This window comes from Ovis aries, chromosome 2, assembly GCF_016772045.2.
Source record: "Ovis aries strain OAR_USU_Benz2616 breed Rambouillet chromosome 2, ARS-UI_Ramb_v3.0, whole genome shotgun sequence".
NCBI classification, from domain to species: domain Eukaryota; kingdom Metazoa; phylum Chordata; class Mammalia; order Artiodactyla; family Bovidae; genus Ovis; species Ovis aries.
Window position 1 is genome coordinate 238,025,784 of NC_056055.1, and position 23,454 is coordinate 238,049,237.

A 23,454-nucleotide genomic window follows, 5' to 3' on the forward strand; every position below is an offset into this window, starting at 1 on the left:
GTTCCCAAACATTTTAAGGAAGAAATTATACCAATTTTACCCAAAGTCTTCCAAGGAATAGATATTAGTATCATTACTCTGTTGTCATACAGTCGGCTTAAACCTAAGCAAAAAATCTAGGGTGAGTTCAGTCTCAGACACGCGGCGTCTGTGGGCACCAGGGATCAGGAGGCCTCTTACCGTCCTCGTCTGTCTGGAAGGTGACTTCCTTGCCCTCTTTGCGCCCCTCGGGGTTAGCGAGGATGAGCCGCACGTGGACATTCCGGTAGGGCAGCAGGTTCTTGATGGTGTAGCGGCTGACACCCCGCTCCATCTTCACACACTCCCGGACGGTCTGGTTGTGGCTGCTGCCCAGGGTGTAGTGATAGCACAGGGACACGGTGTAGGTGTGGCAACGTGTCACGTTGTAGCCCAGCGGTTCCCACTGCACGGTCAGCTGACGGGCCTGGATCTCAGCAAAAGCCAGGCCTTTGGGGGCCCTCATGGGCTCTGGGGAATCCGAGCAACAGAAAGGGTAGAAGAAAGAGGAGAAGCAGGATGAGAGAGAAAACATCAGGCAGCTGACTAGTATCAACCCTCATTTGCCCCCAAGAGTCCAAGAGACCCCTTAGTGCAGCAAAAAGGGAATAAAGTGTATGTTTTGGAGTCAGGCAGGCCCACATCTGAATCCTGGCTCTGTTGCTTGCAGCTGACAACTACTGGCTAAGTCACTTTATCTCTCTGAGCCTTAGTTTCCTCATCTGCAAAATGGGATAATAGGCTCGATCTCATAGGATGGCTGTGAGGTTTAAGGCAAAACATACAAAGCATGTGTAGCAATGGCTAATACACAATGTGAAGGTGGCTCAGTCATATCCGACTCTTTGTGACCCATGGACTATACAGCCCATGGAATTCTCCAGGCCAGAATAGTGGAGTGGGTAGCCTTTCCCTTCTCCAGGGGATGTTCCTGACCCAGGAATTGAACCAGGGTCTCCTGTATGGCAGGCGGATTCTTTACCAACTGAGCTATCAGGGAAGCTCCAATACACAGTAAGCCATTGAAAATATTAGCTATAATTTTTTTAATAATATGGTTCACTTCCTATTCCAAATTCCTCCTGAAGGAAGTCAAGACAGTCTGAATCAACCAACTGTTGTATTTTTCTTCATTCTCTGTTAATTCCAAACTTGTTCTAAAACAGTTTACAGTAATATGTACAATATAATAATACAGAGAAGTCAGCATAATGGGGGAAATGAGAGCCAAATAGATAAATAATGCCAGAGAATGTTAGGAAAATAGAAATGCATGCCATTAGGTCCCGCATGGAGCTATAAATACAAGGCTCAAATTAGGTGATGGGTTCCCTGGCTGCCAAAGAAAAAAGGGAAATACAATCTGTTCTATAAAGATGATGATGACAATGATGGCTGTAAACATTTACTGGGGGCTTTGTGTGTGCCAAGCATTGCTCTAGAGGCTTTAAAATGCTTTATCTCATTTAACCCTCTCTAACCTAATAGAAAGCTGTCATTATTAGCCTTGTTATGCAGATGTAGAAATAGAGGCACACAGGAGAGATTAAGTAAACTTGCTGACTGTCACACAGATAGTAAGTAGTGAAGCTGGAATCCAAACCTGACAGGCCAGCTTCAGAATCCACACTCTTAACCACCACTACTCTGCCTCCCCATGAGGAATTCACTGTCCAAAAACTAAAAATAAATAAAAATAAACCAGGAAACTTCCTTGATGATCCAGTGGCTAAGACTCCACATTCCCAATGCAGGTAACCAGGTGTGATCCCTGCTCAGGGAACTAGACCCTCGCATGCTGTTACAAAGATCAAAGATCCCACGTGCAACCAAGACCCAGCACAGCCAAATAAGTAAAATATTTTTAAAAATAAATAATAAATTAATAATAGTTCAGTTCACTTGCTCAGTTGTGTCTGACTCTTTGTGACCCCATGGACTGCAACACGCCAGGCCTCCCTGTCCATCAACAACTCCCAGAGTTTACTCAAACTCATGCACATTGAGTCGGTGATGCCATCCAACCATCTCATCCTCTGTCATCCCCTTCTCCTCCCGCCTTCAATCTTTCCTAGCATCAGGGTCTTTTCAAATGAGTTAGCTCTTCGCATCAGCTAGCCAAGGTACTGGAGTTTCAGCTTCAACATCAGTCCTTCCAATGAACACTCAGCGCTGATTTCCTTTAGGATGGACTGGTTGGGATCTCCTTGCAGTCCAAGGGACTCTCAAGAGCCTTCTCCAAATGAATAAAAAGGATACCTTTTTAAAAATTAATTAATTAACCACACCAATGCCTCTGGAGAGGCAGATACCCAACATAAGGCAAGTGCATATTACTGTGCTCCATAGCCTCTTGAAGATTCCATAGGACCAGAATGTTATCCGCATTTTATAAGTAAAGAAATCAAGGCTTCTTTACTCGGGGGCTCAGGCCCCAGTCCTGCATCTGCACTGAGCAGCTGTGCAATCCTAAGTAAATCTCTGGGCCTCGATTTCCTCATCTATAACATGGTGGATGAAGCCATGATTACTAATGATCCTCTTCTCTCTTGTCCTCTGACTGTGCAGGTTCTGTGATACCTGCCAAGTGTCCTCAGTTAGAGGATATCAGCACACACCTTAATGAATAGGAAAGAAAGTCCTACTGCTTTGCCTCTTAAGATGATTAAGTATGACCCTATTATCATTTTCATATGATTAATTTGCTCAGGATGCTCTTTACGAAGACAATGCAGAGAGAAACATCAGGCTGCTCCTCACTTGCGAGTGGATGGGTAGGTGCACAGCTTTAGACGCTGGCCAGCACAGTGCAACTTTCCTTCCTTCCCTGGACCAGAGGCAAGTGGCCGTCTCCAGTCATACATCGAATGCCACTGAGAGATTTCAGCACCTGAGAGTAAAGCTTACCTTTTGACTTCTTACAGAGAGCCTGGCTCTCTTATCCCCACAACAAGGCAGACCCGATCCTCACCCGAGAAAAACATTAATAGGCTGGTTCCCTGCTCACTGCATCTTGAGGGCTGATAACTGCAAGCCCACTTACCACACTTGTCTTTTTTCTGCTGTTCCTGGACCATGGAGATTTTCCTAATGTTTTTCTATATAGTTTTGTTTTAACTCATTGTTCTGATCTGTTTAGAAAGGAATGGGTGAGTTTTGTGTGTGTTCACTCTGCAGTCACTCTGCCATCTTGTTCAGAGGTCTTTGCTTTATTTCCTGAGACTTTGCGGCTCTGGTCCTGGCTGCCCAATGTGTCCTGTCCCAAGGTGTCTATGTCTGTGTCTCTGTCTCTGTCTGCGTCTATGTCTACTAACGCCAAGTACCATGGATTTACTTGCACTAGTGAGAGAGGATCTCGGTTCCCTGAAGCTCTGCTCACATCCTCCCCACCTCCACATCCTTTACCATCCTTCCAGGTTTGGCGGAAGCACACTGCTTCCTTCACCTTCCTGCAGCGTTCAGACAAGGACACGAAACATCGACTGCAAACCGGTGACACAGGCTGGGCTGGGACTATGACCAACGAGACAGTAAGTGTCTCATCCAAAAGGAGCAGCTGCCACTCAGTTCCGGGCTGTGTTGCCAGATCTTCCCATTTATGAAGCCAGAGATTCCAATTGTTTGTGTGAAATCTCCAGATTTTTAAATACTGGCAACCTACTCAGGTTTTTTTTCAAACCGTTTTGCCAGGGGACCTCCCTGGCGTTCCACTGGTTACGACGCCACACTTCCAGTGCAGGGGGTACAGGTTTGATCCTTGGTCGGGGAACTAAGATTCCTCACGGCCAAAAGAAAAAAAAACACAGTTTTCAGGGCACAAAATGGTAACGCCTAACTTGAAGATTGAAACTTTCACCCTCACGCTTAAGTATCTCATTCTCCAACAGCTATGCTAGCCCCCTCCCCCCTTGCTAGACAGAGGGTCTCTGAGAAGAAAGCGCACTTTTCTTTCTCTCCCCACCCTGAACAAATTTGGGCAGATCCAGAGGCTCAAATAGTTTGTTGACTACAGGCTGATATGTTGATTGAGGGGTGTGAATTCATGAGTCTCTCTGTGTTTCCAAAAACCATCTGGCACCCAGACACACACTCTTCGGCTGCCAGCACACACTGGCAAAACAGAACCTGGGGGCCTCAAAGCCCCAACCCTCTGAATTCCACAGGCTGTAGGCCACTCGGAGGTCAAAGGTCTAAATGCACTTTTTTTTTTAACACAAGAAGGCTAACAGTTAACATCTGTTAAATTAGCCCCCAATGCGTTGATTTTAATGATGCTAAGGAGCACTCAATAACCCTGAAATATTAACTGTTGCTTGAGGAAGGGGCTTTGGAGTGGGGTTGGGTACTACAGAGTTCAAATCCTATCTCCACATTTCATTAGTTCTGTGACTTCAGGCAAGTGATTTAACTCCCTTTGAACATTAAGTTCTTTGACTAAAAAATGGAAATATAATAACACCTACTTTGAAGAGCAGTGTGAGAGTTACATGAGATGGTGTGAGTCTAATTCATAGGAATTAATTAATATGTGCATGGTAATGGTGAGATATGGTGACTGCAGCCACAAAAATAAAAGATGCTTGCTCCTTGGAAGAAAAACTATGACAAACCTAGACAGTGTATTAAAAAGCATAGACATCACTTTGCTGACAAAAGTCCATATAGTCAAAGCTATGGTTTTCCCAGCAGTCATGTACGGATGTGAGAATTGGACCATAAAGAAGGCTGAGTGCCAAAGAATTGATGCTTTTGAACTGTGGTGCTAGAGAAGACTCCTGAGGTCCCTTGGACAGCAAGGAGATCAAACCAGTCAATCCTAAAGGAAATCAACCCTGAATATTCATTGGAAGGACTGATGCTGAAGCTGAAGCTCCAATACTTTGGCCAACCTGATGCAAAGGGCCAGCTCATTGGAAAAGACCCTGATGCTGGGAAAGATTGAGAGCAAGAGGAGAAGGGGACGACAGAGGATGAGATGGTTGGATGGGCATCATCAACTCAATGGACATGAGTTTGAACAAACTCTGAGACATATTGGAGGACAGAGAAACCTGGAATGCTTCAGTTCATGGGGTCTCAGAGTCACACATGACTTAGCGACTGAACAACAACAAGGATAAGATATACTTTATATATAGCAGCACCCTTTATAGCAGCAGTATAAATTAGTACAACCACTTTTTAAAGCAATATACGTCAAAGCCCTTCCTTAAACCACCTCTGACTACTTACATGAAAGAAATAATTCAAGGAGGGAATATAGTATGATCAGCACTAAGTTTTTTGATACAGTATTATTCACAATAATAAAAATCTAAAGGCAAATAGCCCAGCCATATGGAGACACTCAGTGGACTCCTACAGCCAATAAACACAATTATAAACAACATAATACAAGTAACAACACCAAGAAGAGGAAGTAGAGTGCAGAACGCTTTCCACATCCCAATGACAAGGGTGTGAAATGCGTACTGTAGGCATATGGGCAGAGATTTGCAGGAGGCAAGAAAACTAAAACAGCTGTTGGGCTAGGATGGTGAGATTTAGAGTAATTTCTTTTAAATGCCTCTACTGGCATTATATTATTGTTTTTACAGTAAATAATACTGTGGGAGGGGAGTTTCATGGAGCCCAAAGAGATGACAACACAGCTGGCCAACAGCAAAACTATGGGTCAAGGCGCCTAAGCAAAGAGGGGGCGGCGATGCAAACGAAGAGAAACGTGATTAAGAGGAGCAGGCTGAGTTGTTTGGATCCTATCTGCCTGGTCCCTGCTAATTTACACAGCTTCCATCCAAGCCAGGCCATGTAAAGTGTTTAGCAGTGCCTGGCACAGAGTGGGTACTCAGCCCATGATGGCAGCAATGCAGCTATTACTGGTAGTAAGGTGGTGGTGGTGGTTTCCAACACGAGACTGGAAGTCAGGACAGTCAAACCTTGGTGCTGACTCTGTTATGGACTCACTGTGTCAATGTGGGCCAGTGACTAACTCTCAAAATTTCACTTTTCTCATCTGTAAAACGAGAATGGTCAACAGCTGTCACCATGAAACTTGGGTTCTTAACTTACTGTATAGTCACAGGCAAGTCCTTCCCATCTCTGGGCTTCCATCCCCTCATCTGCACACTAACAGGAGTGAAAGAGAGACTCTCTGTGGACCCCAGGCTCTGATTTCTTTCATACCAAGTACCTGACCAGAACTGGCTTTGAAGAGTTAAAAACACCATAACAATAATAGTTGTCATTCACTGAGTGTTCACTGTGTGTTAGGCACTAGGCTTCACAGACATTTAATACATTTACATGTAATCACCTGCCTTTAATGCAAAACCAGAGGGCTGCACAATTCAGGCTTCACTGCTCCTCTCTTTTCCATCTACACTTATTCCCTAAAATCTAAGGACTAAATCAGGGGTTCTCAACCTTGGCATTACTGACATCTCAGACGAGATAATTTTTTGTTGAAGAGGCTGCTTATACACCATTGGATATTTATTACCTTCTCTGGCTTCCTCTATCCCTAAGATGCCGTTAGCACCCCACCCCTAGTTGTGACAACCAGACACTGCAGATGACTCCTGGGAGACAAAATCACCCCCACTAAGAACCACCAGCATAAAAGATCTCATCCGGTCTCATGGCTTTAAATATCATCTACACCATGTCTATACTGACGACTTTCAAATTTATATCTGCAGCCCAAACCTCTTCCCTAAACCCCACACTCGTAAATCCATCCGCCTGATGGATATCTCCACTTGAACGTCTAATAGGCATCTCAAAGTCAACATTTCCAATACAGAACTCCTGATCTATGGCACCCCATCACACCTGCTCCTTCCACAGTCTGCTCCCTTGCAGTAAATGATAACTCCATTCTTTCGGCTGCTCAAGCAAAACGCCTTGGAGCCATCCTTGACTTCTATTTCACTCTCTCACTGCCTATCCAATCCATCAACAAATGCAGTTAGCTCTACCTTCAAAACAAACCCAGAATCTAACCACTTTCCCCACCACCACCACTTCCTCCCAGCTCCCAGCCTCCACCATCTCCCAGCTGACTTGTTGCAGCAGCTTCCTCACTGGTCTCTCCTCTGATCCCTTCACCCTCCTAGAGTCTGTTCTCCACAAAAGGACAAAAGTGATCCTTGTAAACATAGGAGGTGATGTCACTCCTGCTCTCCAAACCTGCAATGGTCCCCCAGCCCACCCAGAGTAAAATGGCTCTGGGTCCCATATCCCCAGTATGACTTTGATCTCCTCTCCCGCCAGCTCCCCTCAGTCACTGGACCACAGTTATACTGGTCTCCTTGCTGCTCCTCACATATGCCAAGCATACTACAGAACTCCCTGCTATTAGGTCGGCCTAGAATGCCCCTTCCCCCAGCAATTCCTCTAGCTTCCTGTGTATGGCTCTCTCCCTTACCTCCTTCAGGTCTCTGCTCAAATGTCACCTTCTCGGTAAAACAGTCCCTGAGCCTTTTTGAAATAACAGTTCTCCGAACCTCACACCCCATCCCTCTTCCTGCTACGGTCTTCACAACCCTGATCATCAACCGACAATCTATCTATTTCACTTGTTTACTACTTCCTCCTGCCAGAAAGACAAAGGAATACAAGAAGACAAAATGGCTGTCTAAGGATGACTAAACAAATACCTGCCAAAAGAAGGGAAGTGAAAGGCAAAGGAGAAAGGAAAAGATGTATACCCAACTGAATGCAGAGTTCCAAAGAATAGCAAGGAGACATAAGATCAATGATCAATGCAAGGAAATAGAGGGAAACAATGGAATGGGAAAGACTAGAGATATCTTTAAGAAAATTAAGAGATACCAAGGGAATACTTTTGCAAAGATGGGCACAATAAAGGAGAGAAATGGTAAGGACCTAACAGAAGCAGAAGAGATTGAGAGGTGGCAAGAATACACAGAAGAACTGTACAATAAAGGTCTTGACATGGATAACCACAAAGGTGGGGTCACTGACCTAGACCTAGACATCCTTGAGCGTGAAGTCAAGTGGGTCTTAGGAAGCATTACTATGATCAAAGTTAGTGGAAATGATAGAATTCCAGTAGAGCTACTGAAAATCTGAAAAGATGATACTGTGAAAGTGCTGCACTTAATATGCCAGCAAATCTGGAAAACTCAGCAGTGGCCACAGGACTGGAAAAGGTCAGTTTTCAGTCCAATCCCAAAGAAAAGCAATGCCAAAGAATGTTTAAAGTACCTCACAATTGCACCCATTTCACATGTTAGCAAGGTAATGCTCAAAATCATCCATGCTAGCTCTCAGTACGAAACTAGGAATTTCCAGATGTACAAGTTGGATTTATAAAAGGCAGAGGAACCAGAGATCAAACTGCCAACTTCCAGTGGATCACTGAAAAAGCAAGAGAATTCCAGAAAAACATCTGCTTCATTGACTATGCTAAAGTCTTTGACTGTGTAAATCATAACAAACTGGAAAATTCTTATAAAGATGGGATACCAGACCACCTTACCTGCCTCTTGAGAAACCTGTATGCAAGTCAAGAAACAACAGTTAGAACTGGACATGGAACAACAGGCTGGTTCCAAATTGGGAAAGGAGTACATCAAAGCTATCTATTGTCACCCTGTTTATTTAACTTATATGCAGAGTACATCATGCAAAATGTCAGGCTGAATGAATCACAAGCTGGAATCAAGATTGCTGGGAGAAATATCAACAACCTCAGATATGCAGATGACTTCACCCTAATTTCAGAAAGTGAAGAGGAACTAAAGAGCCTCTTGATGAGGGTGAAAGAGGAGAATGAAAAAGCTGGCTTAAAACTCAGCATTCAAAAACCTAAGATCATGGCATCCGGTCCCATCTGCTGCTGCTGCTGCTGCTGCTGCTGCTGCTGCTGCTGCTGCTGCTGCTGCTGCTGCTAAGTCACGTCAGTTGTGTCCGACTCTGTGCGACCCCATAGACGGCAGCCTGCTAGGCTCCCTCATCTATTTGCCATAAAGTGATGGGACCAGTGACAAACTTTATTTTCTTGGGCTCCAAAATCACTGAGGATGGTGACTGCAGCCATGAAATTCAAAGACGCTTGCTCCTTGGAAGAAAAGTTATGACAAACCTAGACAGCATATTAAAAAGAAGAGACATCATTTTGCCGACAAAGGTCCATCTAGTCAAAGCTATGGTTTTTCCAGTAGTCATATATGGATGTGAGAGTTGGACCATAAAGAAGGCTGAGCACCGAAGAATTGATGCCTTCCAACTGCGGTGTTGGAGAAGACTCTTGAGAGTCCCTTGGACTGCAAGGAGATCCAACCAGTCCATCCTAAAGGAAATCAACCCTGAATATTCATTTGAAGGACTGATGCTGAAGCAGAAGCTCCAATACTTTGGCCACCTGATGCAAAGAGCCTATTCACTGGAAAAGACCCTGATGCTGGGAAAGACTGAAGGCAGGAGGAGAAGGGGGTGACAGAGAATGAGATGGTTGGATGGCATCATCGACTCAATGGACATGAGTTTGAGCAAACTTTGGGAGACAGTGAAAGACAGGGAAGCCTGGTGTGCTGCAGCCCATGAGGTCGCAATGAGGCAGACACAACTTAGTGACTGAACAACAACTACCCGCCAGAATGTGAGTTCCGTGCAGCTCCGGCATGAGGAACTCATACACTAGTGGCCTTTGTCTATCTTGGTCACAGTCTTATATCCTTAGCAACTAAACAGTATCTGACAAGTAATAGGCACTCAACAAACATGTGTTGAGTCTTCACATTTACCCTGTAAACATTACTATTATCCCCTTTTATAAAACAACAGGACTAAAGCTTGGAGAGGTTAATCTGACACAGGTCCTTCAGCTAGAAGGTAATCTCCCCTAGAATACTCTTACCAACTACCCAAGGGCCTCTCCAAGTGTGGCATTAAACTGTATTTTAGATGGTTCTCAGATCAGCTCTTAAAAACACAAGAATATTCACTGGCAAAAAAATAAACCTCAACCAAATTCTGTAGCTTATCTAAAAGTTAACTCAAAATGGATCATGGACTTATTTGTAAAACTATAACACTTTTATTTAAAAAAAAAGAATAGGAGGAAATCTTCGGAATCTAGGGCAATGCAAGGAGTTCTTAAATTTGACACTAAAAGCATAGTTCATAAAAGGAAGTTTTGATAAACTGGCCCTCGTAAAAATTTAAAATGATTATTCCATGAAAGCCCAGGTGAAGAGGAGAAAAAAGACAAGCTAAAATCCAGGGGGAAATATTTACAAACTATATACCCAAAAAAGGACTAGTATCTAGAATGTGTAAAGAATTCTCAAAGCTCAACAATAAAAAATGAATAATCCAATTAGAAAATGGGCAAAGACATGAATAATTCATGAAGAGGATATACAGATGGCAAACAGCACATGAAAAGATGTTCAGCATCACTAGGCATGGAAAGTGAAAGTTGCTCAATCGTGTCCGACTCTTTGCATCGACTATATAGTCCATGGAATTCTCTAGGCCAGAATACTGGAGTGGGTAGCCTTTCCCTTCTCCAGAGGCATCTTCCCAACCCAGGGATCAAACCCAGGTCTCCCACATTGCAGGCAGATTCTTTACCAGGTGAGCCACAGGAAGCCCATTAATGTCACTAGGCATTAAAGAAAGGCAAATTAAGACCAGGATAGGATATTACTACATATCTCTCAGAATGGCTAAAATTTTAAAAAATAACAATAATAATGACAACACTAAATGTTGGCAAGGATGTGGAAAACTGGATCACTCATATATTGCTGATGAGAATGTAAAACAATACAACCAACTCAGGCAGTTTTCAATAAAACTGCAATAAATATGCAATTACTATATGATCCATCATTTGTATCCTTAGGCATTCAGCCCAGAAAAAAATGAAAAATTATGTTCATGCAAAAACTCGTACATGAATGTTCATGGCAGCTTTACTTGTAACAGCCAAAAACTGGGACCGGTTCAGGTGTCATTCAACAGATGAATGGTTAAACAAACTCTGGTCTAGCCACACCATGGGATATTACTCAGCATTAAAACAGAATGAACGATTGATTTATACAACTTGGATGAATCCCCAGGGAACTACACTGACCAGAAGAGTCAATCTCACTGCCGAGACAATCCAATGAGAAAAGAATAGTCTTTTTCATAAATGGTGCTGGGACAACTGGACACCCACAAGCAAAAGAATGAGACTGGACTCCTACCTCGCCCCAAATCCAAAAATTAACTCAAAGTGTGTCAAGGAGCTAAATGTAAGAGCTAAAACTATAAAACTCTTAGAAAAAAATAAAAGTAAATCTTCCTTACTTTGGATTAGGCAAACGTTTTCTAGATGTGACATCAAAAGTCCAAATAACAAAAGAAAAAGTAGATAAATTGAGCCTCATTAAAATTAAAAATCTTTGTGCTTCAAAGGACACCATCAAGAAAGTTAAAAGACAACTCACAGAATGGAAGAAAATATTTGCAAATATATCTGATAAGGGTCTAGTATCTGGAATATATAAAGAACTTTTACAACTCAATAATTAAAAGATTAAAACCCAATTTAAAAATGAGTAAAGGATCTGAATAGACATTTATACAGAGAAGGCATACAAATGGCCAATAAGAACATGCAACTTGTTTGATATTTATTAACCATCAGAGACGTGCAAAACCACAATGAGACACTACTTCATATCCACCAGGAGGGTTATAATCAGAAGACAGATAATAATGAGTGTTAGTGGATATGTAGAGATACTGGAACTCCCATACACAGCTGATGAGAATGTAAAGTGGAATGGCTGCTTTGGAAAGCAATCCAGCAGGTTGCTAAATGGTTAAACATAATTACCATATCATATGTACATGCTATACCCTCAGGAGAAATTAAAACATATTTCCATACAAAAATCTCTACATTAATACTCATAGCAATAATAACCAAAAAGTATAAACAATGCAGATGCCTTCCGACTGATAAATGTATAAGTAAATTATGGTATGTCTATACAATAGAATATTATTCAACAATAAAAAGTACTAAAGCATGCCACAACATGAATAAACCTTGAAAAAGTATGCTATGAGAAAGAAGCCAGTCACAAAAGACTACATATTATATGATTCCATCATATACAAAATGTCCAGAGAGGCAAATCTCTATAGAGACAAAAAATAAATTAGTGGCTGTCTAGGGCTGGAAGTATTAACGGGACATGAGGGGAGGGGTGGACTGCTAAAGGATACAAGGCTTCCTTTGAGAGAGGGGGAAATGTTCTAAAATTTATTGTGGTGATGGTTGCACAACTCTGTGAATATACTAAAAACCACTGAATTATACACTCTCATGAGCAAATTGCATGAGATGTGGTTATATCTCAATAAAGCTATTACCAAATTAAAAAGGCAATTCAAAAGATTATATACTGGGACATCTCTGGAAGTCTGGTGATTAAGAATCTGACTTCCAATACAGGAGACATGGGTTTGATCCCTTGTCTGGGAAGATCCCACATTCTGCTGGGCAACTAAGCCCATTTACCACAACTGCTGAGCCTGTGCTCTAGAGCCTGTTTGCCACAAGAGACACCACCGCCGTGAGAAACCCTCGCACAGCAAACAGATTATCCCCTGCTTGCACCAATTAGAGAAAGACCGAGTGCAACAATGAAGACCCAGTGCAGCCAAACAGAAATAAATACATGTAAATAAAGTGAATAAATATCATGCGAAGAGTTGACTCGTTGGAAAAGTCCCTGATGCTGGGAGGGATTGGGGGCAGGAGGAGAAGGGGCCGACAGAGAATGAGATGGCTGGATGGCATCACTCACTCAATGGACATGAGTTTGCGTGAACTCTGGGAGTTGGTGATGGACAGGGAGGCCTGGTGTGCTGCGATTCATGGGGTCGCAGAGTCAGACACGACTGAGCGACCGAACTGAGCTGAAGTGAACTGAATCAAACAAAAACAAAAAAGGTTATATACTGTATATACAATGTATGATTTTATCAGCTATATAACATGTTTTAGAAATGAAGAACAGATTAGCAGTTCCCACGGGGTAGGGGTGGAGGGACAGCAATGATACAAAAGGGCAAATCAAAGGATCCTTAAGCTGATTGAATTGTTCAGTATCTTTTGACTGTGGTGGTAGATACACAAACCAACACTAGAATAAACTATATAGAACTAAATATACACACATACACACAAATGAGGACAAATGAAACTGGGTAAGTCTGAATAAGATCTATGGATTTTGTCAATGTCAGTATCTTGAGAGGAATATTACACCACAGTTTTGCAAAATGTTACCATTTCAGGAAACAGGGTAAAGTGAAAAGGAAAATCTCTTGTATTTTTCCCTATAACCACATATGAATCTTTTATATGGCAATAAAAATTCAACAACAACCACAAAAATGCTGAAATCACAGAGTAAGAAAATCGTTCTGTTCTCAGTCTCTCTTTTGATTAAACAAAAAAGTCTCCTCTGGTGCAGGTGTGCCATCGCTCATAACAGATGCTGTACCCTTTTAAATAAGAAAAAGCAGACCTCAGGCTTAAATGCCCAGATGAGAGAATCCAGCTAGAATTTAATAACATGCTTTTATTTTATGCTGTTTAGTTGTTTATTTTACCTAGATGATACAGTGTAGAATTAAGAACACAGATCCTGAAGCCAGCCAGTCAAGAGTTCTAATCCCTTACTGTCCTGCTACTTACTAGCTGTGTGACTTTGAGCCAGTCACTTAACATCTCTATTCATGATCATCTGTACAGAGGTTACAGATTTTACACCTCATCTGTAAAATGGGTAAGACAAGAGTACCTAGATCATGGGGTTGTTCTGAGTTTTAAATATGACACACACACGTGTCCTTCAGAGTAAAGTGTTAGCTATCATCCTTTTCTTTACCATAACTGGGATGGAGCAAAAATCATAATGGTTCAGAAAGTTTGAGAAGCACAGAAGGAGGCCATACTACCGTTTAGAATGTGCCCTTCGCCCCTCGGATGCCCTAAGTCCACACCTGAGTATCCGGAGGAGGCAATGAAGCCAGGAAGCACCCACCTGCACACTTGGTGCGGCTGACGAGGGGCGGCCCCGGACGGCCGGTGCCACCGTCACCCGGGCGCGTGAGCAGCACGCTGATCTCGTACTCCGTGTCGGGGTCGAGGTGCCACAGCTTGTAGGTCTGCAGGCTGACGGCGTGCACCTCGGCCCACGGGCCGCGCGCCATGCGGTACTCAATCTCCTTTCGCACGATCGGCCCGTCGCCGATGATGGAGTTGGTGTTGAGCTGAATGATGAGGTAGGTGGGACCGGCGCGCAGCAGCTGCGGGGGTGCAATGGGGGTAGGGGGCTCTGCAAGGAGATGGGGGAAAGACGGAGCCAGACGGATGCCGCTATGAATCCCTGGCTCCCAGCTCCTCATCCTGCAACACCCAAAACCCCTAGAGCCATCCTGGTCCCTCACCCCTACCCCAGGCTCCTCATGCAGCCCCCCAAGTCCTCGACTAGACTGCCTCCCCTCACTAAATCCCCAGGCCCTAAGAGACGCCGAACTCCAAAAACCGACCTTGCCCCTCACCTCTCAGCCTACACCTTCTCCCTCACTCCCTTCCAGATCCCGAAGTCCTGCCTCTAAGGGCTGACCACTTGTCAGTTAGGGTCAACCCTGGGAGGCCCACAGCCCGATCCCGCCTCGCCCAGGTCACACCTTGACCCAGTCCCCACGCGGGCCCACCTCTCAGAGGGACCTCCTCCCCACCCTGACCTTCAATTAGGGCTGGATCTCCCAGGAAATGACGCCCCCTCCTCGAGCCCCGCCAGGGAGGTCAGAGCACACCAGGAGTCGGACGCGGCCTTCCCTGGCGGTCCACGGGCCACGCCCCGTTGATGAGACTCCGCCCCCCAGTAGAAGCCACGCCCACCCGCCTTAGCCCGCCCCGCCCCTCGGTGGCCGACTGCTCGCTCACCCTTTACGATCAGCTCTGCGAAGTTGGAGACGCCCGCTCCACGCGGGGCCTGGGACACGCAGCGGTACAGGTCCTGATCCTCGCGGCTCACGGCGACCAGGGGGAAGGTGGCCAGGAAGCGCCGGTGACTGATGTGCCGCACGCCGGCCGCGGGCACCAGGGCCCCGCTCTGTCGCTGAGCCGGGAGAGGGGCCAGTGGGTCAGGGGAGCCGGGGAAGAAGGGTCCAGATCTCGGTCTGACCCGAGCAAGCGGAGTGGTAAACTCCCGGCCCCATTTCGCCATCCCGAAACTACCCAGGGACGTGTGGGATTCCTGGAACCAGCCCTGCCCCAAGAAGGTGTGGGGCCGATTACGGGAATGTGGTCGCTCTGCCTTGGTGGCGGGGTGTGGTTGGGGACGGGGGATGGGCGGGGGGGGGGGGGGAGGTGCGGCGGAACCTGGAGCCGCGCTCTTATGCCGGAAGAACTGGGCACTCAAGAGGGCAGAGAGCCTAGGATGAACCAGGACGCGTGTGTTTGGGTGCTGGAGAAGGACAGAAGGCCTCAGCCCTCCGCAAGGAGCTTGAACTTTTCTTAAGAAGCTGGCCAAGTTCCCCCCAACACACACACACCCCGGGCACCCCCGACCCCCGCTCACCTGCAGAAGGAAACGCTCGGCCTCCGCTGCTCGGCCTGCCGCCATGCACTGGAACGAGGCGTTCTGGCCCGCGTTGACCTCCACGTCCCCCAGGCGGGAGAAATGCGGGGCCTTTGCTGCCAGAATAGAGCCCTGGCGTGAGCTGGGCCAGCTCCCCACTGTCAGCAGGAGCCGCGGCCGCCCGCACCCCTCACCTTGCGCCCCAGGGGGCCAGGACTCACCGCAGGGGTAGCTGAGAAGCAGGATGTCATCTAGGCCCATGTAGCCCCTGCGGTCTGGGGAGACAAGGGCCTCAAACAGCACCTGGGGGAGGCAGGAGGGTCCCTGTCATCTGACATTTCTCCAGCCCTGCCCACAAGAGCCCCCTTTCAAGCTCTGCTCCAGCCCCATCCTCCCCAACAAGCAGAGGTCAGTCCCAGCTCACAATTACCCTCCATACCAAGCCAGCTGGTTGTAGCAGAGGGTGTCAGCACACAGAGCTAACAAGGTCAAGGCCAGAGGTTCCATCCAACCCAGATGGATGTTACTTTCAAGTCGCAAAACTTGGCAGCCAAGACAGGGTTTCCAAGTCAGCACTATTCCAACTCACCCCTTCCCCAGCCACAAACTATCACTGTTAACAATGACCTCTGATGCTGAACCCAGACTGAACCATTACTGGAGAACCACAGACTGGCCACCAACCTTGAGCACAGACGGACTCCTGATGCTGAACACCGAATAACTCCAGCCTTGGCCACTTGCTTACCCTGACCTCACACTGACACTCCTCTCTACCCACACTCCCAATCAGACTCACCGCAGACTGAACCCAGCCCACCTGATATTCATTAGGCCAGAAGGTGCTGACAGCCAGTTCAGCCTGGTGCCACTGACGGCCGTGGGATCCAGTCATATTCCAGACAGCACTGCCCAGGGGACCCCCATTGACACGCACATAAATGCCCAAGGTGCCTGGGCTGTGCCCATCCCGGCTGTACAGGAAGTAGCTGAACTGCACACAGTGGGTATCGTTCTCGCTCAGGCTCTGGAAGATGACATGGGCCCGCTGGCCTGGAGCATGCTGGGAAGCGTTGACCACCAAGTAGGAGCCTGGAAAGAGAGGGGGAAGAGGCAGGAGCTGAGAATGCAGGGGAGGACCAGGGTCAGGTGGGCACAGAGGAGGAGGCAGAAACAAAGGACTTCATGCGGAGTCAGGGGGCCTGAGTTCTGGTCCCAGTTCTGAATCATGGGATAAGTCCCTCCATTTCCCTGCATCCCTTTCCCAAAGGAAAGGCTAGGAGCAGCAAAAAACACACAAATCTGACTTTGCCAAAACCCTTTATTGCTCCTCGCGTCACCCCTAATGACCTCCGTCCAAGCTCACGTTGGTCCATGTCTTTTCCCACATACTGAGCTGTCCTGGGAGGCAGGGACTACGACAGTCATCTCAGGAGTCAAGAGTCTGGCACATGACAGGCCCTCAAAGTCCACCTCTTCTGAACCCACCCCCACCCCGACCCCTGCATCCCTCTCTGGGTGTCTCTCCTGGAACCTGGATCATTAGTAAAGTGTGTATCACTCTCCCCACCAGCCTGTGGGGCTCCTTGGGGCTCCACTGTGTCGCCAGCACAGGTCTGCAAGCTGAACGAACTCACAGAACAGAGGTTGAATGAAAGGACTCTAACTTTCCTTCAGGCCCCCACTCGCCTGAATCTAAATTCCTGGGATACAATTTCTCTTGATTTCAAACTTGGAGAAAGGCAATCCTGTCCCTTCCCCAGGGAAGAGATCCAGGCTGCATGCTGGGAAGGGTGGGGTGGAGGCGGTGGGCAGAGAGGGGCAGAGGGGTAAAAGGGAGCTGGACTCCTCTGGACCTGGCTGAGGGATTATGGCCTCCCTTCTGTGGGGAGAAGGCCCCAGCAGCTGCCAAGAGGGTGCCCGAAGCCACGCAGGGCTGCCTCTTCCCAGGCTTGGCCACCGGCCAACACAAGCTCATTCAGATCCCAAACCACGAGGCTCCCTGCTCCAGGAGGGCTCTCCAGGGACTCCGCTGGAGGGAATCGCATTCATCTGCGGGAGCCAGAAGCCTGTGAAGAAGGCAGCTCCTGCATCAGTCCTGGTGGGGTCGTAAACAAAACTCCAGATCCCCATCCCCACCCAGGAAGGGACGCATCCCAGCCCCCAGCACAGTCTCTCTTGGCCCACGCCTCCATCCTCTCTCCTCTCCCTGTGAGCAGCTGTGTGTGCGCCTCTCTCCCCCTTTCAATCTGACACTTTGTTCTTGCCTCTTCCTCCTGCTCCCTCTGCCTCTCTCTCCTCTTTTCCCTAGTTTTTTCTCACTCTGCATCCCTCCCGCTTCTTTCATCCACTCCCTTCATCCCCATCGCCCCACCCTCTCTTCTCTCCTGCTCTCTGACTTCGAGGATGAATCCCCTCTCCTCCCTTCCCTAAAATGTAAGCACCAAACACAGCAGAGACTCCATCCATCTGGCTCACCACTGTATCCCTAGGATCCAGCCCAAGGCCCATACTGCGCATGAAATTTCTCATCCCCTTTTCTCACTGGGTCTGTCTCCGGTGGTGTGGGGGAGAGAGAGAAACAGAGCCTATACAAGGTGGTCAGGACTGTAAGAGGTGAACTCAAATCAGCCACCTTGGACCTGAAGGCTAACCCATCTCAGGCCAAGGCTGGGCCCTGGGGATATGAAGTCAGGCCACTCAGCATCCCTGCCATGGTGGGCACCTTGACAGCTCACTGTCACCCAGCTCAGACTTTGACATCTGCCAGGACAGAGGTCAAACAAGGAGCTAAGAGTCCTGTGAAGGCAGAGATAAATGTCCCATGGAGGGCAGAGTGTGAGCAAACGCACAGAAAGGGGAGACACCGGAGGGCTCCAGGAGATGAGGCCAGGGGTAGGAGGCCAGGCTGCAGAGGTCAGGTCATGGAGGACCTCCCTCCTATTGGCTTCAAGTCTTGGCCCCACAGTGAGAACCTTTGCTGTCCCTCCCATGCACTCTTGACAGCAGATGCCATCTTGGCCATCCTGTGAGCTGAGAACAAAGGCCCTGGCTTCCTGCTGTGACAGGGCCAAGGGGAGGGGCCTCAAGCTATCCAGTTCTGGGTTCGCCTAGCCAGCACATTTGGTTCTTCTACTATGATATATCCTCCGATCCAGCCTTTATCAGTAATAAAGGTGACAATCTGGCCTCCATCCATCTTATCCTCTTCTTAATCCCCAGTTGATTCTTTACCCAATGGCAATGGGTGGATCTTAGTAGTTAGGCCCCTCAAATAACTCCAACAATTGTTTCTAAGCATTCATGGAACCCTTATAGGCCACCTCTGGGTTATGTACGTTACAACACTATAAAATGGATTATTCTATGCTCCATTTTACATTTAAGGAAATGGAAGCTCAGAGAAGTTAAGTGACTTGCTGGAGACCACACAGCCGGTAACGTGATGAAGCCAGGATCTGAAGCCCAGGCTTCGTGACTCAGTGCACTCGAGGCCATCAGCAGGGTAGAAGGCCAGGACTAGGGTCTATGCAGTTAGTCTCCTGACTCCCGGTCCAGTGTTCATGATGCTCCCCATCCTGAAATAGGGACTGGACAAGGCAGAAGCTGGGAAAGACCTGGGACTTGCAGGAAGAAAGGGGCAGAGGAAGCGAAGGTTTTACACGCATCCAGCCCCCAGGGCGACTGCTCTGTCAGCGCCTTGACGTCCTGGGAGACCAGGATTCAGTCGCAGGGAGAAGGAACCCTCCCTGAAGGTGGAGGATTTAGGAAGACTTGGCAGGAGTAAGAAGGATCCTGAGCTAAGCTGCCCCAGGAATAACGGGAGGTGGGCTTTATCCTACAGTTTACAAGGGTCTTTGAGGACTTGAAAACTCATTTTACAGGTAAGACTACCTGATGTACACCACTGGTCTGAGAGCAGGGAGCTCCACATTCACAGTGTCATGTGTCACTACAGAGCCGATGAGGCCCAGAGAGGTTAAGCAATGGACCCAAGGTAACACAGCCAGTGGGTAGGAGGCCTGGCCCGGGAAGGAGACGAAGGAGGAATGGTGACTGAGGGTAGGCTCACCGTGGGGCAGGTCCGCAGGCGCCCGGGTGCCAGGGTGGATCCGCACCTGCTCCCACTGGAAGTCGTCGTACTGGGCCTGGCTATACTCGCAGGGCACCGCTGGGTCACTCGTCTCCTCGAAGGTGCAGCCGGCTGTGAGGGCAGGGCCTGCTTAGCCCAGGCTGGAGTGGAGGTGCTGGCCTGAAGGGCTCCTGGGCTACCCTCCAGGTACCCCCACGGTCCCCTCCTACCCAGGCCCACCCTCCTCCCCTCTGCCTCCTCAAGCCCTCCCCCCACTGCTCCCTCCAACAAAATGCTCCCTCCCCCACCCTCTCCCCCCAGCAAGGCCCTCTTTCCATTGTCTCCTCCCCATGCCAAGACCTCCCACATTGCCCACCCCCTCCAGCGGTCCCCAAACCCCCTACGGCTCAACCACACATTAAAGATCCTCCTCAGCAAAAACTAGTTGTTATTACTCTGCGTGTGTGTGCTTGTCACTCAGTCATGTCACATGGCTACAGTCCACCAAGTTCCTCTGTTCATGGGATTCTCCATGGCAAGAATACTGGAGTGGCTGCCATTCCCTTCTCCAGGGGGATCATCCCTACTCAGATCTCCTGCATTGAAGGCAGAGTCTTCACCATCTGAGCCACCAGGGAAGCACGTTATCATTCTTGGGCTGTGCTCAGTCACTCAGTCGTGTCTGACTCTTTGCGACCCCATGGACTTGCAGCCTGCCAGGCTCCTCTGTCCAGGTGGATTCTACAGGCAAGAATACTGGAGTGGGTTACCATACCCCGCTCCAGGGGATCTTTCCAATCCAGAGGTTGAACCCAGGTCTCCCACATTGCTGCCGATTCTTTACCATCTGAGCCACCAGGGAAGCTCGTTATCATTATTACTACCCATTAAAGTCTCACGACAACTCATGAGATCAGAACAAGAATTATCCCCATTTTATAGATAAGGAAACTGAGGCCCAAAAAGGCTAAGTGACTCCTTTAAGGTCAATCGGCAGGTCAGTGACAGAGGCGGGGTTTGAACCAAGGTCTCCTGACTGCTGGTCAGTGTTCTATCACAGGCCCCTGCATCTTTGCAGAGAGGACAGACAGTGGGCCCCAGGACTGGCAGGATCGATCGCCCTAAGCCAGCCTTAATGGCATCTCCTTAAAAATAACAACAACTGACCATGTGACTTACAACAACGCTAAGTGCTCTGAGTGTGGAGTCCCGTTTAGGCCTCGGCTTCTGAGTAGGCACCACTACTGTGTCACTTCTACTTGATGAATGAGCTCAAGGGATGCCCACCGCCCAAAGTCACCCAACTGAGGTCTCTGCTTGCAGGAACACGGCGGGCAAAAACACTTACGTGAGGTCCAGGCACCCATGACTACAGGAAGCCAATTCCCAAGATTCTGAGCCACCCTGCGCAGTTTAAATAAGGAGAAGGGGAGGCAGGAAGGAGACCAAAATGGATGCTAGGCCTTAGGCACGTATCTTAGCTGGCTCATCAAAGCCCCAAGTTGGGCCTAATCCACCTGAGAACACCACTGGTTCAGGAAGTAACTGGCGCTTGCCCTCTCCCCTGAGCTGGTGCAGCGTAAAGACTCCACCTGCCAGTGCAGGATGATACAAGAAACTGGGGTTTGATCCTTGGGTCGGGACGATCCCCTGGAGGAGGAAATGGCAACCCATTCCAGTGTTCTTGCCTGAAGAATCCCACAGACAGAGGAGCCCGGTGGGCTACAGTCCATGGGGTCACAAACAGTTGGACATGGCTGAGTTCACATCGCCACCACCACTAGGGGTAAACTTAGGCATCTGAGACCCAGGAAGACGCCTCGATGAGCGGCCAGGAAGCAAACACAGATCATGCCAGGCCCTATCCAGCCACTGGTACCTCTCCCCACTTGACAGACGAGGCAACTGAGGTTCCCAGGGGTGAAGGAATTTGTTCACAGTATAAGGTGGTAGATAAGTAAGTGGGCTTTGGCATCAGACAGACTTGGGATTGAATCTTGACTCTGCAATGTGCTGGTCCTGGGACCATGACCACTGCTCATCTTCAGCTCCCCCATCCACATGGGGGTTTGTTGAGGATTCAACCCGGGTCCACTTAGCACGATGCCGGCACATGCAAGCACTCAGAAGACAGGAGCTCTGCACTGAGCCGCCTGAGTAACAGAAGCAGAATTTGAGTCCATGGTGCTCCGAGGCTGAGGCCCACATTCCCCACCAGAAAAACCTTCACTCTGAGAAGGAGCAAATCTGAGCCCCTTCCCAGCCTCAAGGAGAAGAGGGATGAGCAGCTGAGAGTAACAGGGAGTGAGTGCCGCATGCCAGGCACAACAGTGGGCAGCTGCACACATGGCCGGTGGCCTGACTTTCAGGAGGCTCTGCTGTGCCCTCTGCAGCAGGGGACCTCTCCAGGTTCTCCTAGACCACATGAAGCAGCCCCTTGAACTGACCCGCAAAGCCAGGCATGCACAGGCTCACCGCTGTTGGGGGTGGGGGGGGTCTCCCTTGCCTCTTCACGGACCCCATCAGGGTGTAAAATAAAGTGGACACGAGGCTGGCACAGAGTGGATGGCACAAAATAATAAAAGCCTTGCTTCAGAGCTGAGGCAGGACCTTGGCTGAGCACTTTGCCTCTTTGTGTGAAGAACTCTGGCCAGCAAGTGCCCTGTAGCCTGTGGAAGGTAGGTTTTAACCCCATCTATGCTGGGGAGGCCTTGGCTCTCCCCCTAGAAAATGACCCATAGCACAGCACAGAGAGAGAACAAGGCCAGTAGAGATGGTCAGGGAGGGCTTCCTGGAGGAGGAGACAGCTGACTTCATTCACTCTGAGCTGAGTCTGTGCCTGAGGGTTTTAGTCGAGGCCTCCCTGAGCCAGATGAATTGCCATAAAGGGGATCCCAGGACCTAGAGTGCTGCTGGGGTTCAGAAGGACCTGGGATTCAGGTCCTTCCTGTTCCTTCACAAGTAACAAGGCAGCTGTCCCAGACGTGTCACCTGTGGCCCTAGGGCGAGCCTGAGAATGCCAGCCCCCTGGCTTCCTCCCATCCATTCTAAGCCAGGCCAGGCCACGTGAGCTGTCAAGACTCCCAGACTAAGTGATCTGGTCAGAGGGACCCCCAGACTGTCTGACCTTAGCCAGGGTAACCTTCACGCTGCCTGACCCAGGTCAGTGACACCCAAACAGACAGACCTGAGCCAGTGGCCCCATCCAGATGACCACCAGACCATCTGATTTCGACCAGACTGACTGACTTCAGACCAGCTGACCATGGCCAGAGTGACCCCTGACCACTATCAAAGAATTCCAACAACTGACCCCACCAGGCTGACTGACCCCGGCTGACTGTCACCACTCGGAGCATCCCCTTCCAGCGGCAGGATTCCTCTCCCTGACCCGTGTCCATCCCCAGTCCTGAGTTTCTGGGCCAGGCCCATTCCAGCCACAGTCCTTAGAGGGTAACAAATCTGGGGCAGGCTCTCCAAGGAGAGCCCCACCCTGACCTGGTCCCCAGCTCACCCTGGGATGGGAACAATCTGCCTTCCCAGATCCTGGGAAAAGCCCCCATCACCTCCAGTCTGGGTGGCTCAGGAGCTATGAGTCCCAAAGCCAGGTCCCCACCTCTGCTAGAGACCCAACTCCTGCTGGGGGCCCTCAGCCCAGAGGGAAGAAAATAGATCAGGCTTTGCATTGAGAGCAAGAATGGTCAGGAGATCCCTCTCGGCTCCATCGACTCAGAC

The 23,454-nt window shown here is 48.5% G+C and overlaps 1 protein-coding gene across 6 annotated transcripts in view; it reads right to left on the reverse strand.

Moving 5' to 3' along the window:
• The window catches only part of PTPRU (protein tyrosine phosphatase receptor type U), an 87,227-nt gene that overhangs the window by 49,516 nt on the left and 14,257 nt on the right, over window positions 1–23,454 (reverse strand). For all 6 annotated transcript variants that reach the window (XM_027965389.2, XM_027965388.2, XM_042244446.1 and 3 more), the window contains exons 2-8: window positions 19,720–19,851; window positions 16,468–16,739; window positions 15,869–15,950; window positions 15,648–15,763; window positions 15,011–15,185; window positions 14,103–14,396; window positions 181–489 (exon numbers count right to left, since the gene is read on the reverse strand). In XM_027965389.2, the coding sequence (XP_027821190.1) occupies window positions 181–489; window positions 14,103–14,396; window positions 15,011–15,185; window positions 15,648–15,763; window positions 15,869–15,950; window positions 16,468–16,739; window positions 19,720–19,851 (1,380 nt within the window). The remainder of the gene's footprint in view (window positions 1–180; window positions 490–14,102; window positions 14,397–15,010; window positions 15,186–15,647; window positions 15,764–15,868; window positions 15,951–16,467; window positions 16,740–19,719; window positions 19,852–23,454) is intronic.